This window comes from Pseudochaenichthys georgianus, chromosome 19, assembly GCF_902827115.2.
Source record: "Pseudochaenichthys georgianus chromosome 19, fPseGeo1.2, whole genome shotgun sequence".
Lineage (NCBI taxonomy): Eukaryota > Metazoa > Chordata > Actinopteri > Perciformes > Channichthyidae > Pseudochaenichthys > Pseudochaenichthys georgianus.
The window spans coordinates 7,444,463-7,464,464 of NC_047521.1; the positions used below are offsets into that span (position 1 = coordinate 7,444,463).

The 20,002-nt window shown below is 41.7% G+C and overlaps 1 protein-coding gene across 1 annotated transcript in view; it reads right to left on the reverse strand.

The window, feature by feature from the left end:
• srcin1b (SRC kinase signaling inhibitor 1b) overlaps window positions 1–20,002 on the reverse strand; it is a 163,162-nt gene that overhangs the window by 13,020 nt on the left and 130,140 nt on the right. The window contains 11 exon segments of the mRNA XM_071206758.1: window positions 2,090–2,235; window positions 2,634–2,961; window positions 4,024–4,348; window positions 5,072–5,219; window positions 7,262–7,392; window positions 7,498–7,673; window positions 9,285–9,445; window positions 12,905–12,945; window positions 14,335–14,424; window positions 15,718–16,145; window positions 16,147–16,659. Of these exon segments, the coding sequence (XP_071062859.1) occupies window positions 2,090–2,235; window positions 2,634–2,961; window positions 4,024–4,348; window positions 5,072–5,219; window positions 7,262–7,392; window positions 7,498–7,673; window positions 9,285–9,445; window positions 12,905–12,945; window positions 14,335–14,424; window positions 15,718–16,145; window positions 16,147–16,659 (2,487 nt within the window).

The window sequence follows — 20,002 nt, forward strand, 5'->3', positions numbered from 1 at the left end:
TTAAACATTAATCATTATTTGCATGCACTTTTCTATGTCCGACATTAAAAGGAAGTGACAAGAAACCCCCCCTCATTGTTGGATTTGTGGTTGTTTCCATCATTGTAGTTTTCTAATTTTTTTTCTTTGCCCTTGCTACAGTACAGGTATTTAAGATAAAAACGTGTGTTTTATTGGAGTTATTGAATAACATTGAGATAATCTTTTCGATGTATACTGCCACCTTGCTTGTGTGGACAGCTACAAAAAGGGAGGGGTCCTTGAGTGTTCAGCTCTTTTTCGAAACGCATGCCTTGAAGGATTCAGACTGTTGTGGAGACAGAGGTGAATTCTACTCAGGAAGTGTCCTCACAGAGCGACGGATGAGGGAGATCAGGGAGGTTTTAGAGCAGCAGCTTTCTCTCGCCTCAAACCAAAACCTTAAAATGCCTCCAGCCAACAGGAAGCTCACTGATGTACATGTCATATCCAGCATGTTTTTAAATCCCTACATGGAACACCACGGGGACTGTTGGTGAAGCTAACTATTTTAAGCTACATCTAATTTATATGATTTTCTTATTTTGTTTTTGCTGACAGTGCCTTTTTAAACTTCACACAAGTTGTGCCGAACAAAACAGTTAAAGATGTTTAAAGGGGCCCTATTAAGCTGATGTCCAGGTGTATATCAGTATGTAGTGTCTCTCCTGGGACATGTCTCCATGCTCTAATGTTCAAAAAGCTCTTTATTGTTCTCATACTGTCTGTGCTGTATAACTTCCAGCATAACAAGAAACACGAGCAGTCAAACTATCACATATTGTAAATAATCTTTGGTTCGGTTTGCAGACGCTGTTAAATATAAGGTTCCATGGACCTGGCTCCTTTAAAGGGCCGTGTTCTGCTCATGTCCAGGTCCATATCAGTGTGTAGTGTCTCTACTGGGTCGTGTCTCCTTGCTTTAATGTTCAAAAAGCTCTTTATCTCTCTCATACTGCCTGTGCTGCAGCACCTCTTTTCACCCTCTGTCTGTAACCAGAGCCCAGTCTGCTCTGATTGGTTAGCTGGCCGGCTCTGTTGTACCCAATAGAAGTGTTGGGTGCAGTGTCTTTCTGATGCTACAGAAGTAAACAAAGGAGTCCAATGGAGGCACCTCAGACAGGGGGGACTGTGTGGAAGAGAAACTCCCTCTGGAGAGAACGCCTTGGCAGAATAGGGCTCCTTTAAGGAAACACTGAAGGTTTCAACCCGCGGCGCTATAGAGGTGGGTTTCATCTGTGACATGTCATTAAGATTAGAAATTAAACAGCTGCTGTTGAGACGTAAAGCAGCTCCGCTCTCAGTGACACTCACTGTCACATCATTCATTCAAACTGCCGGCTGTGGTGTATTTATTTAGGAGCTGCGAGGTTCGCTCGCTCTCAGGGAACAAACCGGCCAGTGTGTTAATGGCAGCTGTCACTCCTGGAGCAAACACACAGTCATGTCCAATAGCTAGGCTGTATTCAGCATGGCCCTCTTACCTTAGCTTTAACAACAAGATCAACACTGGTTATTATATCTGTCGTGTAACCAGTGTTCTTGAGCCTTTCCTTTATGTTTGGTCACCTCGGTACTTTACGATCACATCTTGTGGCAACTATTTTGAATGTTCAAATCATATTCATATCAAACTATTTATTGTTGCAGCATCACACATGTGAATATTGGCTGTTTTCATTTGTTTGTGTTTTAATATGTTTTAGTAATAATGTTGCTGAGTGGGTCACTTTGGGATTGTGGGTCAATTTATCAGCAATCTCACAATCTTTACAGAACAATCTATTTAGTATTGGGGATATGAATCCATAATACAAATAATAATTAGTTAATAGGGGGAAAAGCGCTAAAAGTAAAATAAATAACCTTTTTCCGTAACAGATTCTTTTCAAAGTGAGGGATTATCATTTTAATTTGAGTAAAGGAGCAAAGCAATTCCGTCACACCTGTGTGTAACTGATTATCCGAGGCACGCCTCAGTCAGATGGCGTCTGAGGGCATACTCATCCAGTCAGTGTGACAGACCTTTCCACCGCTTCACTACTGACCTCACGCCTACAGAGCATCTCACCTTCATGTTCTTGGAGGTGACGACGACGTCTCCGGTGCGGTTGGTGGTGAGGCCGTGTGCAGAGGGGAAGCTTCGGCGAGGTGGGGGGGGAGGCGGGGACTTGGAGGGCTTCTCTGTGCGATACCTGCTGGCCACGCTGAGATCCACTGCAAACACAGAACACTGGTTTGAATGCTTTGGCACGACTGAATAATACACACACAGAACAGATGACATGACGAACAGTGCGGGTAGAGGCGAAGGAGCCATTGGGCTTATTCAGATCCGTTACCTAAATAATGTTAAAAATGACAATTGTCAATCTATCTTCTCAATCTTATCTTTTCAATCTATATACAAACAATTGCTTGAGTTCAGTAGAAATGGCAAACTTTAAGTACAACATATACAACACTTAAAATGTAGATAAAATAACACTGGCATTTTTTTTGGGTATTTTTTAAAGCAACGCAGTGAGGTACAGTTTTTAACAATTGTAAACAATTTAAAATACTTCAACATAAATAAACTGAAATCACTGCATAGCTGGTATGGAGACACTCACCGGACCCTCGATGTGAACCTCCCCCCTCCAAGCTGTTTAACTTCTGGGCAGCCATCTGCACTTTGTTGGGCTGCTGGTCCCCGCTGGGCGTGGCGCTGGAGGTCCCCGTGGGGCCAGCTGCAGGAGAAGTGGCTGTGGTGGAGGTGATTGGGATGGTGATGTGGGGCTTGGGGGGCACCACAGGCTTGTTTATGTGCCTGGCAGCGAAGTCCAGGTCCGGGATGGCCTTCATCAGCTCGGCCTGCGTCTCCTCCAGCAGCCGGTTGATGTCCTGCGCGCTGAACTGGGTCAGGCTGGCACGCTTCTCCTCCCAGTCCCGCTCTGCCGCCTGACGCACACACACACACACACACACACACACACACACACACACACACACACACACACACACACACACACACACACACACACACACACACACACACACACACACACACACACACACACACACACACACACACACACACACACACACACACACACACACACACACACACACACACACACACACACACACACACACACACACACACACACACACACACACACACACACACACACACACACACACACAGAGTGATGAGCTGTGACATGCTAACTACTATCAGGCCAAGCTGGGAAAACATAAGTAAGACACATTGATGCAGTGTTTTCTAATATTACAAGGATAAATGAGAGCTGTTCACACACTGCTGCTGGTGTGTGAACAGATTCTCAATAGGACATTTAAGTGTAAATGGACATTGTGCCATCTGGCTAATCTGGACAGGTATTACTACCTGTTGAAAAATGTGCATACTAGTGTTGTTAAAGTTAACGAAAGGATACATAGTACTTTCGTTTGAAAATCAAGTTGCCCAAAAGTACAGAAATTGAAGGAAAAGTGATTGGATCATATGAAAACAAAACATTTAACATATTTCCTGTGTGCCTTTTTAATTTAAAGGAATATCACTGAATTGGAAGTGACATTTTGTTGTTATTGGGTTGCTAGGGTAAGTAACAATATTTCTGACAATGACTGAATACATGTTTTTTTTATATGCAATATATTTTTTTATATCCCCTCATGTATTCAGCGACAAATTTGTGACATTTTAAAACAATATTCAATTATTTGTTGGTTCTTTAATATGTGAGTTATTTATTTTGTAATTGAACTGTTATTATCTATTATTCTTCAGGTATGATTTCTTCTTCAACAGGAAAACTTAGATCTCAAATAATCCATGCATTTATTTTTATTTCCAACTTTCATCTTTGAAATTCTCACGATATTAGTCCTCGTCCTCAAACTCCATAATTATAATTATTTTACCGACATGGCCCTTATACTCTGTTGTTGTGAAAAATAAGTATCATCGAAAAGACATAATCAGCATCTCATTACCAGTCTGACTTCAGCTGACACGGACTTATCTCCAGCCCGCCGACTCGGCAGCTCATCGAGGACCCGGTTCCTGAAGCTCATTAGAGGCTGGAGGTCCTGCTCGGGGCCCGAGGGGTCTGCGTCGCCGGCGGATACGGGCATCCAGTTGGCGAGGCCAGAGCAGGAGCTCATGTCCGTGAGGCTGAGAGGAGGACTGTTCAGGATGTCCAGGTCCGAGCAGCGGCTCATGTCCTCAGATCTCTTCTGTGATTGGCTGGGGAGGTCTTCGGGGCACTTCCACATGCCCTCCGTCACTTGTCTGTACATATAGGAGGGATACAAGAAACTACAATACACACAGGACACAATGAAGGAAGCAAAGTACAATCAATTAAAGATGACACATTTTGTATTCCTTTTTAAAATGAACAGCTCTTGCAACAAAGGTCTCAAGCCAGACTCAAACCAGTTGCATAGTCGGTGCCTTGAACCAAGAGGTAATCCTATGTTTCTGATTATTTCTTATTCATTTAAATGTTATCATTGTCCGAATTAATGCATTTTTCATCACACACTCTCAGAGCCCAAAGTGGCATAAGAGACAGACCTGTTTCGCATTTATTTATTTTTCAGACATTTTTTGTATGACATCTTGTCGTTCACTGTAACGCATTTCAAGGCAGTTCTTTTTTCAATCTGAACATTTTTAAAAGAGGTCTTTCAATGATTTTGTCTTTCTACCTAACCTTTTTATTTATTTGAATTTATGTATAGATTGCAGGTAAAAGTATGTAAGTCTTTGTGTGGATACTATATCTTTTGTTGTACAAGCAATTTTTTTTTTTAATATTTCTCAAAGTAAGAAATGAATTGCCATCAAATTGGGGTATGACAACACCCTTGCAGCACTGTTTTTCAGCACAAAACTGAGTTTGAAGTTTGAATCCTACAGCTGTCTAGAAGTAAATCCCCATAAAAACGCCTACGAGAGGAAACAGTACAGTATGTGAGCTGACCTTGGATAGTGAGGTATCATGTGAGTGAACTGAGGAGTGTTTGAGATGTATACCTGCGGAGCGAGCTGAGCGCATCAGTCATGGTGTTGCAGCGCTTCAGCAGGGCGTCCAGACGGTGAGGCTCCTCTTTCAGGAACTTCACAGCCTCCACCTCCACCCTGAGCACCACCCGCATCTTACTCTGCAGGCCGGGGAACTGGTCTGCAGGGGGGGGAGGGATAATGATGTGTGGAAGAATGGAGGCGGAGAGAGGGGGGGTAAAGAGGGAAGGGAATATAGGAGAGGAAGACAGGATGCTGTTGGATTGTCTTGTCATATCCAGCAGGAGGATTCAGTGGAGGTCGGCCAAGCGAGAGGGAAGGGCATGCTGGATGTGCGGTAACAAAAAGCCGGCCTGTGTTGGTCTGTGGGTGTATGTGTGGACACTTCACGCTCCAACTGCCACTCAAACACTAAATAAAAGAAAACACTGAATAAACGGACAATGATGCAATTGTAGGCGCCAGGTGGACATGCTAACTAGAAGTGGTCAGTAGAAACTAGTCTAACATGGACCCTATGACTTGAAAGGTATGTTTTCTTTAAAGAAAATGCAAAAAATAACCCCATTTATCATGGCCAAGAACTGTTCAAACTGAAATAATGCGTACATACATTTACACACGAATATCCCCTTTTTTTTTTTTGTAAAGTTACGGTACATGTTCATATGTTTGTATAAATTGTTGAAACCAAAAATAGTGGTTAAAAAAATTATCGTAAAACGTGTTTGGAATTAAACATGTTTCGAATGCTTCTATAAGCATACAGTATTAAATAAAAGCATTTTTATTAAATTCACGTAATTTTAAGCAGCTCATTCATAATTAAAATAAAAAATAACCATTTGCAGTAACCACGTCATGTAAAAGATGTTTGAAGCCATCTACGACTCGGCTACGACCATCATTGTCATATGACTCAAATTCTGTATAACTGCCAAATTCTGTATAACTGCCAAGCCCTCTTTTCTCCCCCTAATATCTTCTAAAGTGCAGGGTACATTAAGGCCACAGTGAGTAAAATGTGGCAGGAGCAAAAGACTCCTTTCGGTTCAGAGGAAGTACTCATTAATATTCCAGATGGAGAGGGGAAGTACACAGGTCAGAGTCGCAGGACAAGAGGCTAAATCTGGAACTTCATGAATATCAAGCCTGAGAGGATTCATTAATATTCATCAGTGACTTTGTTTTACACCAATTTTACATACTGTACACGTAGTACTTTAGCAATCCCAGTACTTGAACTTTGACCCCAAAAAACGCTGTCTACAGTGCTGCACTTGAGATTTAAATGTATGAGTATAGAGCTGTTTTTATTTATTTGAGCAATTCATATCCTCTTAAAACGAGCCTAAGGACCTTGGACACAAATAAGATGAGGTACCATCATGGCCATATTTGAAGTTAATAACAGATTTGAGCTTTTCTTTTTTTAAATATCCCATCTTCCATATGAAATGCTTGTGCTTATATGTTTAAATGGCAGCAGATCCACAAGAGAAGCATTAGGAAACCACATTGTAGTGAAATACATACGGCAACAGGACTACCTGGATACTGGCACTAATAACAAATAATGCCATTTTATATTTGACCTTAAATGGTAAAATCCCAAATAGGCCTGCTATAAATGTTTGGGTGGTATATATAGGAAGTTTCGTTTTTACAAATCAAGCAGAAATGTAGTCTTATTTAGTATTCCTCCAACAGGAGGACATTTGATGGGGACTATTTTCAGCATCGGAATAATCCACATTTGATCCTCTAGTGAATATGTGATTGATACAAAATAAACAACGGTTTGTGTTCATTATAATATAAGTCACCAAGGGCAACAGTGTGAATGTATTGTAGATGCAAGAACAATGGAGCTCTATGGTACAGATGAGGAAGAGAGAACAGCTTTGATTCCCACCACACAGTGTTTGTTCGTAGAAGCATTCGCCAATGGTTTTGAAAGAAACATGCTTATGTGTAATGAGGCTGCAGCAGTTGTAAACAGCAGGGTGGGACACAGAGTAAGGATTTGAACATTTTGAAAACAGCTGCCCTGAAATGCTTGGCAGCTTCAGGGTAAAAGCACTGAGACAGACAGGGAAAGCTTTAAGTGGCTGCATCAAGCTTGCAATGTGATGAAATGCTACACGAGAAACATCACAGTAATCTCCCGACACACACATTCGAGGTCACGACCACACTTACTTTTGAGCTCAGTGAGCGTTTCTCCCAGCATCCTCAGCTCTTTGCTCTTCTGCTCAACGTCCTGCTCCGTCACTAGGCCGTGATTCACCGAAGAGTTCCTCTGCAGCTCCTCCACCGACTTCTCCAGGTCACTGTGGGGGACCAGGGTCACAGATTCATATCCCTCCATACTGTCCCTGTGTGTTCTCCTTTATTTATTGTGTTTTTTAAATACATGGACGGTGATCTGAACTCACTGCAGCTGCTGGATGAGCAGCTCCTCCTGGTTGAGGTACTTGAGTCTCTCCTCCTCCACCAGGAGGCGCTGTCTCTGGAGCGGGTCCTCCTGTGTGCGCATGGCGTCCAGCATCATGAGGCTGAGCTCGGACTCTGTCTGCCTCAGCAGGGCCAGCACTGAGTCCTGGTTCTCCAGCTGGGACACCAAGAAACACGGTTTATATTAGGGCGGAACGATTAATCGATTTTAAATCGAAATCGTGATTTGAAATGATGCGATTATCAAATCGCAAATGCCTGCGGTTTTTTTTAACATTTTTTTTTTTGTAACATTTTTTTTTAATTAATAATAATAATGCATTACATTTTTTATTAGAGTGCTTTTACAGTTGCTCAAAGCGCTTTACAAGTACACATTACACATATTAGACATGTAAGAGTCATTACTGCGGACATTACCCACAGGAGCAAATGCGGGTAAAGTGTCTTGCTCAAGGCCACAACGGCCTGACGCAGTGGCGGCCGAGGCGGGATTCGAACTATTGTGTGTCAGTCATCCACACCAATCAGAAGTGCTGTGCTCCACATGTACCAGCCATTGTTAATCAATCAGAAGTAGCCCATGATATAAGGTGATAAACAGATTGATCCAATAACCTGCCAAGTGCCTGCCCTTTCCAAATGGCTTCCAATGGAGCTTTCCTAGATGGTTTCTGAGTCAGGTTAGTACTGCTCCATCACGTGTTTCTATTACAGGGTGAATCTTAAACTGAAGCTTGACTTTAAAGCAACCCAATGGAAGTTTCATGTAAGTTTAGTTTTTTCACTCGTAGCTCGGGCTGCGGGGGTGCTAGAGACGGGAGTACGTTGATACGACCTTCCTAGCCGGAGTTATGGCCGCATTTTACAATAAACTTCCGTTGGGTCGCTTAAAAACAAATATCGCAATTCGAATCGCAATTGCAATATTTGTCAGAAAAATCGCAATTAGATTTTTTCCCAAAATCGTGCAGCCCTAGTTTATATTACCTTTCTGTCATGTGTATTTACACTGTTGCTAAACTAATGTATGAGCAAGCACGCCCTAACATACATTAGATACTAGGTAAGACTAGGACTGTAACCAACATTTTCCATAATCACCAGGTAATTTCTATATAAATAAAAAAAAGAAAATTGTGAAAACATCCAAGTGAGTATCTTTGAATATTTTTCTTTTGTCAGTTCAAAACCCAGAGATGTTCACCTTAGAACAATTTAAAATAGGAAAAAGGAAATCCACATTCCATACATCCAATATTTAGGCCAATTTTTTATAAAAAATTACCATTACATATTTGATTATTATAAGAGTGGGTTAAGGTATATTTTGGGTGGATTGACATAATTGCAGCTGTAGTTGAAAAGAATGAATTGTACAGTCATTTCTACTTTTATAAAGGTTATTATCCTTGAAATACATTTAGAACCACATCTCTAAAGTGTTACATACAAATGCATTCAATTGAAGTTAAAGGCATAAAAACGACTTACTCCACAAGATTATAAAGGCGTTACGGTGGAATGTACAATGTTTTATGTAAAATATGAACGTTCGGGCTCTTGGTCGATAATAACAAAAGGATGTCACTTAATATTTCTTTTTCTTACATGCTGTTTGATAACCTGAGTTAAGAGGTGGGAGTAGAGAGAAGCTACCACTTAGAGCTTTTCTAAAGTAATAATAACAATATATAGAATTTATTCTAAAAGAGACAAAGATGTATAGAGCCATAATGCCTGTGATCTGGTCATTTTCTTCACACACCTGCATGTTGCGTAGCTGCGACAGTTGTTTGCGCAGTGCATTGGTGTTCTGCTGCAGGCCTTGGAGGTGGAGCTGCATCTGCAGACGGGACACTGTCACGGGCTGGTTCCCCCCCGAGGATGGAGGTGGCATTAGGGCCAAGGGAGCCGACGGTGTCAAAGCTGCCGAGCAAAATAACAGGACTTTAACTCAGGTGATGTTCTTTCAGATCACAGCGGAACTAATAGAAGTTGTCCCGAAACCCCGTTAGCAAATCGAAAGCTAGCAAATCGAAAGCTAGCAAAGAAGCGTGCAGAGAGCACGAGAGAAACAAATCCCCAAAGGTTTGTTTCTCATGACCTCAGATGTCCATCCAGTAGAAAAACAATTTGTCTGACTGGACACAGTATGTTTCCAGGATTTGGCAGCAGCAATTCAGGACAAGTTCTATCTGTGCTGTGGGTCAAGGGTGGAGATTACAGTCTTATGGAGACTTAACAATGATGACAGCATGGAAGATTCATGGACAAACGGGATCAGCAGTGAAAAACTGAAATTCCACGACAACCAACTCTCCCATTATGAAAGAGTCCTCTGATAGCCGAAAATATCAGTGTGTTTCCAACTGAGATAATAATGGTGGCCGACAGCGGCAAACGCGTTACAACAGCCTAAAACAGAAACACGGTCCAGTTTAAAAAACAATGAAAAAACCCTCGCATGTACCAAAACACAATTAAATGAAGAAACACTTTCACTAACTTGACAACTCATCCGCAGAGTTTACTGAAAGCACTGCAAAAACAAAACGCTGCAAATAAAAAAACACTCAAAACACAATGGAAACGGGGACACTAAAAAGTGACGCACACAGCTGAGAATGGAGCGCTTATGGACGTTCAGGGATTATAAAGTTGTCCAACTGTCAGTGGAAACTTGACTAAAATCTAAGTTTTATTGGCAATATGATTCCTTCCGATATTATTGCAGATCTCACTAGCTAACATAGCTAACCTAGTCATTTCAAATATACTGACAAAACACTTACAATTATGAAACAGACTAACTGCGAGAATACCTTGGCGTACCCGTTTCCGTTGTGTTTGAGCTTCTTGAAGCATTTTGTATTCACAGTGTTTTGTTTATTACATTAGTTGGCTAATGTTTTCTAAATGCTTGTTGTGAAGTTGGTGAAGATGTTTCATCATTTGCATGTGTTTTGGCACATTTGTGTTTTTATTAGGGCTGTCAATCGATTACAATTTTTAATCAGATTAATCAGTTTAAAAATGAATTCATCATGATTAATCACCATTCAAACTATGTCCAAAATATGCCATTTATTTATGTATATTGTTTTGGGAATGGACAGATAAATGAAAGCAGGCGGATATATCCATTTAACATACGTATGTATGTTTATTATAACATTTTTCTGCATGTCAAAATGAAAGACAACCCACACACCTATCAATCATCAAACCGTGGGGTCTTAGTTCATTACGTGTTGATTTCTATCAACGGGGGAGTACTTCAGGAAAGTCGACAGAGGGGGGGGGGGGGCGGCGGCGGCTAGTGGAGTACTTCTTGACCGCAGAGTGTGAACGTTGTGATCAGCTGTTTTAGCGCAGTTCTCCAGTGAGGGGGGGAGTCTCCCTCCGCAGCCGGTTGGCGTAGTTTTGGCACAGTTCCGTTGTACAGACCGACGTTAACAGCAGCCCTGTCTGTGCACACGGAGACCGACTCTGTCGTCCGGTGATCTAACCGCCTTCTGGAAAAGCTTCACAAGTACGTCGGTACGCAAATGCGCTTTGAGACACAAGTGACGGTACGCATTTCAGATTACGCACATAACCTGCGTACCAGTTATGTGCACCCCTGTACTACAGCAAAGGTATTCTCCGTCGGGACTTCCTGCAACAACACCACGCCGTTATCTTGATTCTGATTGGCCAGAAGACATTATCAAAGATGTTCTATTGAGAAGACAATCACTACGTGACAAAAGTTTTCAAAACCGTGGCTACTGAAATCAATCTTACTAACTGCTGTCTGTGCAATTTACTCCGCGCGAGTTGGCAGACTTTATTTTGCTTACTTTAACATCATTTTTCATGGTGGGGCTAAGCCATTTATTGGTATGGGTGTAGCCTACTCCAGCCATACCCTGGCGCTGCCACTGGTGGCATGTATGGGGCGGGCCATTCTGCACATGCGTTAAATGATAAATATTTTAACGCAATTAATTCAAAAATACTGCCGTTAACGCGATAATTTTGACAGCACTAGTTTTTATATGTACATCGTTTTTGAAAGTGCAGCGTGTTTCTCCTAATGGGAGTGTTTCGGCTGTTGAAGCACGTTAATACCTGTCGGCCACCATAGCTGATACATTTGATATGTCGATGAATGCTATAACATTAATGTGGGTGTTGAGTCACACTCACACGCATCATGCAGAACAAAACACAGGGAAAATAACTCCAATAATCGATAACAGATTTTAGAGTTGCATTTTGAGGGCACTTTCATCGACTAAAGTCTTCTGAAACGCTACCATACCAACAACATTCAAAGTCATATCCTCAACACCTCTGCAGACAAGGTGATGACTTCCCACTGTAGCTGCAGTGTGTCCTAGAAACTCTTACCCTGCAGACGCGGTTGTGTTTTTGTGTTTATTTACACGTAATTCAAGAGAGCTTCAGAGGAGTCTGACAGACACAGTCGTCCTGAATCTAACAGGAAGCACAAAGACAGTCTGAACTGATAACAGTTTGAGTCAATCAGACTAAAATAAACACTGACGATATACACTTTCTTGTTCTGGCAAACAATACCTGATCTTAACAGGAGAAAGATAGAAACATAAAGGGCTGAACTCATCGAAAATTGTGAAGGATCACTGAAATTGTAGAAAAAATAAATGTTCAAACCAAACTAGGTCTCCAAATAGGAAAGTCTTTAAAGTGCATCAGATTAAGAAGATCCAGGCTTATCTATAGTTTGACATGGGATCAAACATTTCTGATAACAAAAATAATTCAATTTCTCTTGGATACTTCAAAACAGAGAAGCTGCAGCTCAAGCCGAGTACTTAATCTAAATAAATCTATGTTGCTTTCAAAACATGCAGCCTTTTGAACACTTTTAAAGATTGATCCTGCCATAAATAACCCACACAAAATGAATGCAACTCTAAAGGTTTCTTACTCAAGAAGATAGGAAAGGAGGGGAAGTGAAAGACACCAACTGAGAGGGAGGGACATCTTCCAAGACACACAAACATGTGTTAGGAGCTAAAAGCGAGAGAATAAAGACAACAGGGGGAAGGCTAGACAAGGGAACACGTACCAGACACTTCAGGAACTCATAGCTACCTTTCTTTTTTTTAGTTCGTCCAGCTAAAACAAGAAGCATGGGCACCAGTTACACAGCAGCACAACGAATGAAGAAGCAGAGTCAGCCATTATGATCACATACTGTATGGGAGGCTCTTAAAAATTATGCAGAGAAAATGAAATAGCGGCAGTTCTGTGAGAGCAGTACGAGCCAATTTATGTGGCTATCAAACAGGCAGCAGTGGGGAGCAGTGACAAGCAGTGATAGGGAATCGTTTTGTTTTGGTAGTGAGCACTTACTGTCGGTTCCCGAGCAGTCACTGGCTGACTCAATCTTCTCCCTGGAAGAGGCAAGTGTTAAAGTACTTCCAGCCAGAACACACTATCGACTTAGTGACTGAGAAGCTGTTGATATATGGACGAAAATGTGGGGAATATATGGGCTACGTGCAGCTTTATTCACAATGTACTTAAGTATGACATCACTCGTTTAGTATTCCTGACATGATCTACAGTATTGGGCAGGCAGTTAATATGTATTTCAGACACGAATCGTGATCATTTGCACACATCAGTGCCATATTCTGTCATGTAAAACTGTCATTTACATGTATAGGAAAAGTAAATACAGGGCTGTACCAAATGTCATTTTAAAATGTAATTTGAAGCTTCAATTTAGGTATTTCAATGACATCATTACCCTAAAATAATGTTTAAATCCTCAAAATAAATCTTCAATTTTATAAGAAAGATGTGTATCATTGTAATTAAATAAAAAGTAAAAGAGTAATTTCTTTGATAAAAAAACATTATAAATTATGGAACTAATTTGATCTATTTGTATCTCTTTTTTTATACTTTTGGACTTATTGGAAATGTTTGGGTGACATGACTTGGAAACAATCATACACAGCCACAATTGAAATCGAATTCTTCAAACGTATATAACAAATAATGGATGATAATTTGTTCATGTATAAGAGTTTCAATATAATGAAAATAAATGCAATACATCAAATGATCTGCATAGAGTGCCACAGTGACGCGTCCTAAAACTCGGTAGTAAGTTAGCATTTTACCACTTCCGGTTCCTTCGACACAAAGCAATGCAATTTCCCCATAGGATTTTGGATAATAATGTCTACCCTTCTTTTATAATTTTCGAATCATAAATCTAATCGATAGATTTATGATCGATAGATTTATTATTCGAAAATTATAAAAGTAGGGTAAACATGTGGAGATTATCCGGCTGAACAAAACGTGATCCGTCTCTTCAATTTGTGTCAACCACAGACCTTATTTCGAGCTATTTTCCAAAATCCTATGGAGAAATTGCGTTGCTTTTTGTCGGAGAACCCAGAAGGAGTTTACTTCCGGGTTTTAGGATGCGTCACTGTGGCACTCTATTGGAATGCGGATTAAGAGTTTGAATGCTGACGTTATAAATAAAGATTTGAAGCTTTGAACTACTTGATACAAGCCCTACAGTAAATAAACGTCCTAGTTTTACAACAATATGTATAACAATACACATGGTCTAATTATTTTACTACGTGTTATATACAATAATAAAAACGATCACTGAAAAATGCATTAGGTAGCAGATGTAGAACAGTCTGTATAAAAAGAGCGTCTTAACATACTGTACGTGTGTGTGTGTGTGTGTGTGTGTGTGTGTGTGTGTGTGTGTGTGTGTGTGTGTGTGTGTGTGTGTGTGTGTGTCTTACGGGCTTTCTGCCTCAGGCGCTCTGCTCAGTACTCTCTGCAGCAGCCCGGTCAGGCTGGCTATCTGCTTCTCCATGGCCTCCATACGCTCCCTGTTCCATACAGACACATACATAAAATACTATCCCATAATGCTTAATAAATATTAATAAACCCTCCCAGTGTTCAAACTACATTCCCATTTTAAGCCCCATTTGTACGTGGAAGGAAGGACTTTTGGGATCATTTTCATCCTGCTCCAAGATCAATGTTTGTACTTGTTAAAAAAAGCTAATGAATAATGACACGTACTGGACAATATGTCATATATGTAATTATGGTTATACCCTCAAATATGCACATGCATTAGAACCACTAGATTCACAACAGAATTTATGAATTGTAGAAAGAAATCAATTATTTAAATAGAATTGCTCAGTTAAGTAAATCTCCCACAAGCCTTGTTGTTGTTTCTTTGACCCCCAGCTAACTGTCTGATCTCTGAGAGCTTAAAACCCTACATTAGGAAACTGTCATCTAAACGATGTCACAGCCTTTCGTTTGATATAATCCTGCTCTGCTGGAGTGTATACTACTCTAAAAAAGATAGTTGATGGCACAAAGAAACAAACGTTGTCAAATGGGGTTCCATATAACAACTATAATTATTTTTTAAATAATTACTAACTAATTATTTTCAAAATTAATTGATTAATCATTTAGAGTATAATTGCAGATAATGTCCATCAGAGTTTCTGTAATGTTGGGTAATTTATCGAAAGGTCTTTTGTTTTCAGTCCAAAACAAATCCACTTCAGTTAATATTCACTAATGGATTAAATTCAAAGAAAAGGAAGAAAATCCTCACATTTGTAAGGATGAAAACAATCATTTCTTCCCACTAGGTCCAGAACTAAAGTAGGAACTTACAGAATCACCTGGCCGATACACATGCACATTTTGGCCTGATAGTGTCAACAGACTTACTCAGCTTTTACTAAGATGAGTTAGCTTTAGCCTCAATAAGCTGATGATCATAACAAGACACAAAATGGCAAGATGGTGCGTTGTATTGGGCAAAGGGTTTAACTTTTAATTTAAGCTACTAAGTGTATGCATATTCTTTACTTAATGTATATGTAGCCAATCAGAGTAACCAATTAAAAATTCAAAACACTGCGTATCACCTTTTCACTGTGTGGACAACTTAAAGCATGAACATTTCGCAGTTTCTAACAAAAACAATGACTGAATATGTTCATCCAGAAAATAAAAGTCCTTGGCTTGGACGCCACAAACATTATGTAACACTAACTGTGATTATATCAACATGCAACATGGGTTAGAATTAAACTGATAAAATGAACACCAGCATGCAGAATTAAGTGTTGAGAAATACTCCCTACCTGGTCTCTGGCTCGTTCACCAGCAGAGTTGAGCCGAAGCCCCCCCCGCCTCCTCCCTCCCCCATCGGGCCGGCCATCAGGCAGAGCTGCTCTGAGGTGAGCCCCATCCCCGGGCCCTGGCCCCGCGCTTTGGGGCTGTCCCCGAACACAGACGAGGACACAGAGTCCCTTCTCAAACTCTGCCTGCCCGGGGAGCCCCGGCCGGGCATGGTGCCCCCGTAGGACTCCCTCATGTCGGGGATCTTCTGTGGGGAAGAGGGGGGAGGCACCCGTAGCCCCATGGCCAACATGGACGCAGCGTAGGCGTCGTTATAAAGCGGTCCCCCGGGTCTATAGAGGGCCCCGCTTTCCATCAGCTCTCCTTGTAAAGCGGCTGCTGTGTAGGAGGTGAGTGATCGCATTGATCCTGCACCCCCCCCTCCCCCCCCCTCCTCCTCCTCGCCGGTACAGGGAGCCGTAGGGGTCGGCTCTGGCCGGTAGAGGGGAGTGAGGCCCTGCGAGACTCAGCCTCCCCGGGTCCAGGCCCAGAGAGTACGGGTCAGCGTAAATCCCCCCTCCCCCGCGGTCGTCTCCCCGCAGCAGCACCATGCTCCTGGACCCCCCCACCTCATCGTCGGGCTTCACGTCCCTGCGCTCCAGGATGGCGCTGGACGAGGCGAAGCAGGCCTGCTGGGTGTGGTGCGGCTGGTGGAGCAGGGGCTGCTGGTGGGGGGAGGACTGGTGGGACTGGGAGTGTGGTTGCTGGTGCGGGTGGGGCAGGGAGTGGGTGTGGTGGGCCGGCCCGGCGTATGAAGATGGCCGACCGCCACCGCTGTAGAGGAGGCGGGTGCGGGACGGGGAGCCTTGAGGGGAGGCCGAGGAAGAGGAATGCTGGGAAGACATGGGGGGGTTGCTCAGGCGGCGGTTGGGTGAAGAGTCCTGAGGGGCATAGACCATCTCCCTCTGTGGAATCACCAGAGAACACACGCTACTGTCATGTTTCCACTATCTCAGTCACAACCATCACATTATCAATGTATCCTCTGCAGCACCGGGTTCAACCAAGTGTTGCTGTCCAGAGATGGAGTACTTGAGTCCTGGACTCGGACTCGAGTCGGACGAGTACCGATTTTCGGGACTCGACTCGGACTTGCGCACTGATTGACGGTTTTGACGCGACTCAGACTTGGACTCGTGAATTCTCGCGCACGATGACTTGGACTCGTGAATTATCACGTACGCTGACTTGGACTCGGGCTTGGACTCGTGAATTTTTCCCCCCACGATGACTCGGACTCCACTTGTACATTGACGCTCCGACTTGGACTCGGACTCGAGCACATTTTCTCTGGAGTCTGATGTCCTCTATCCTGGCGTGTGCACCTGCAAGGCGAGTTCACGTACTGGGCCCCGCTATTCCAGTCTAAAGATGTCTGGAGACACACACCGCATCGTGCTGTATGCTTTCACACATTCTGCTTCCACATTGGAAAAGAGCAGCGCAAAATGCTCGTTATGTGGAAACAATATTGAAGAGAAGGCTCCATAACACATTACTCTAAGGATCGAGTTCAGACATATAGGCTGTCTTGAACACTATCATCAGAGTAACGTGATCTAATCAATAAATAAAGATTCAGCCATAACACGAAAGCACATGGCTACTTAACATGCAGAATGACGTCATTTTGCATGCTAAGTAGCCATGTGCTTTCTGGGGCTAAATCTTTATCAGTACACCGATTTAACCGGTAAAAGTTCCTTCAAAATAAGAGTCCCGATCTTATTACTATCAAAATAAAAGTGCAAAACGAAAACTTTACCATAGCAAAAAAAAATTGGCATACAAATATAATCACTTCTCTAAAAGGTAACTCATTTTAAATATAGTTTATTTATATATAATAATAATAATAATAATATTAATATTAGTAATAAGCTTTATATTTGTATAGCGCCTATTACAAGAAGTGTAGCCAAACTCGCTTCACAGCAGTTCAATAGACAGATTAGTATAACATGACAGGATAAAATCAATGTAGAGGAGCAGCTACATTTCAACACATATATCCACAAAGATTAATACATGAAGACTTGTGACTCAGACTTGACTTGGACTCTTCTTAGGTGACTCGGACTGGGACTCGGACTCGAACACAGGTAATGATGACTCGGACTCGACTCGGACACTCCTTGGGTGACTCGGACTTGGACTCGACTACGACTTTCCCTTGGTGACTCGGACTCGAAGAGTGGTGACTCGAGAGTGACTTGGACTCGTGAATTGGTGACTTGACTACAACACTGGCTGTTGCTAATATCTAACATAGTTTTAAAAAAAAAAGTATTTATTAAAGGTCCCATGTCATGCTTTTCCGCTTATTACCTGTCCCCTTGTGTGTTATGAAGGTTTTTCTGCATGTAAATGGTCTGCAGAGTCACAAACCCTCAGAGTGCACCCTGTAGCGAGTACAACTCTAACACAGAAAATACCTGTCTATGCTGCCCCAGAACGCCTCGTTGGAGATTTTTCTATTTCCATTTTTTTCTTCTGGGGCATACTGACGTAATGCTGCGGAGCTCCGCACGCACGCACGCACGCACGCAGTTTGTGACTCTGCAGACCGTTTACATGCAGAAAAAGCTACATAACACACACGGGGACGGGTAATAACCAGAAAAGCACGACATGGGACCTTTAAAGTGACATTTTTGTTAACACAGTGAGATTTTTGTTAATTTTTTCTTTGGGTGTTTATTTCTAATTTAAACCGATTATGGATATTTATTTTACTTTATTCAGAATAAATTGTCATTGCTATTTCAAAGGGTGCAGATGCATTTTTATGATTTTACATTATAATTATATCAGTGGCATAAAATTACAATTGTTTCATTTAGTGCAAATATTGTTGGAAAAATATATTGTGAGCCATTGCGACTGGCCTAGTCTGAACAGAACTTACTTTAGTTGTACTTTTACTCTAGTATTACATTAATTGTATGACCCTTCCCAACATTAACGATCTTCTGTGTTACATTAACAGTAGGATGGTCTTTAGCTGGTTCAAATAAATCAGAAGGAGTTGCTTGATAATGCTTGATGAGCACTGATGAAATTGTACATGATGACTTACCCTTCAAAGTCTATTTGAATTTGTACTTTTATATCAGGAAAAGCAAGAAATGTTCTGGCGGGTAGTCAGTAAAACGTTCCCAGTGCAGTTTACTGTAACTTTTTACAGCACTTCATAGATGCATTTTCAAGATTGGATTCAGGAAAGTCTGCAAATTGCCCCTTAACTGCGTTGTGAGTTTCACTTGATGGCTTATTGACAGACCGAGCATGATGGAATTATCTTTTGGCATCAATCCCACATTTTCAGAGAGAAAGGCACAAACAAAGCGGAGCAGAACGGAGAATGTAAGTGAACGCATGTTGAAGGGTATACCGGCCAAGAGTAATAGATCCAATGAGGAAGACACAAAAGAAGACATTGCTGTAATTGCTTATGACGCACAAAGCCATCTCCTGGAGACGGTGCAAATGGTAAAGCCAATATTTCCACATAATAACCCTTAGGCCTCTTACAACAACACCCCATGGACAGCCTCGCAGCAGACTAATGACTCTAGTGCCATCATCTTCCATCTTGTATCTTAGCAACCGCCTCGCATCTAAAACCGTCCCTTAACAGAAGACATTTCATTCAACCTCCAAGACCCCTGAAGAAGACGTCTATCGCAGGTACGCTCCGGGAACATTTGTGCTGTGGCTTTTCTCCCGCTGAGCAAAAATCTGACAATCAATCTGATCCTTAACCACAGCCTGTCCTCGGGACCCGGCTGGATGGACGGCAGTAATCCTGGTCATGCTTTTGTGGGCTGCAATCAGGGGATCTGTGCTCTGCTGGCTGGGGTTCAATAAGCTCTCACACACACACAATGTCCTAGTCACTCACCTTGGTGATGCTAGAAGCTGCAGTGTTTGAATATAGCAAAAACTAAAACACAAATGTTAATGATTTTAGAAAGGGGCTAAAGTACTAAGTATATTTTCTTATTCTCTACAAGAAAGTCTATGAACATGTGTATGTAAGCATGTATGAATGTGCAAAATCATCCGTCTATTGTGGTCGAACTATGACAAAAAATAAACTGTATGAGCAATTACTTGTTATCAGCTATAATATAACTTTGAATATATTAATGCTTAGAGTTTCTTCTTTGTTTAATTTTGCTCTTTTTTTTCTGTTGTGATTTATATATACTGTAGTAAAAATATGAATTTATATTCTGAACAAAG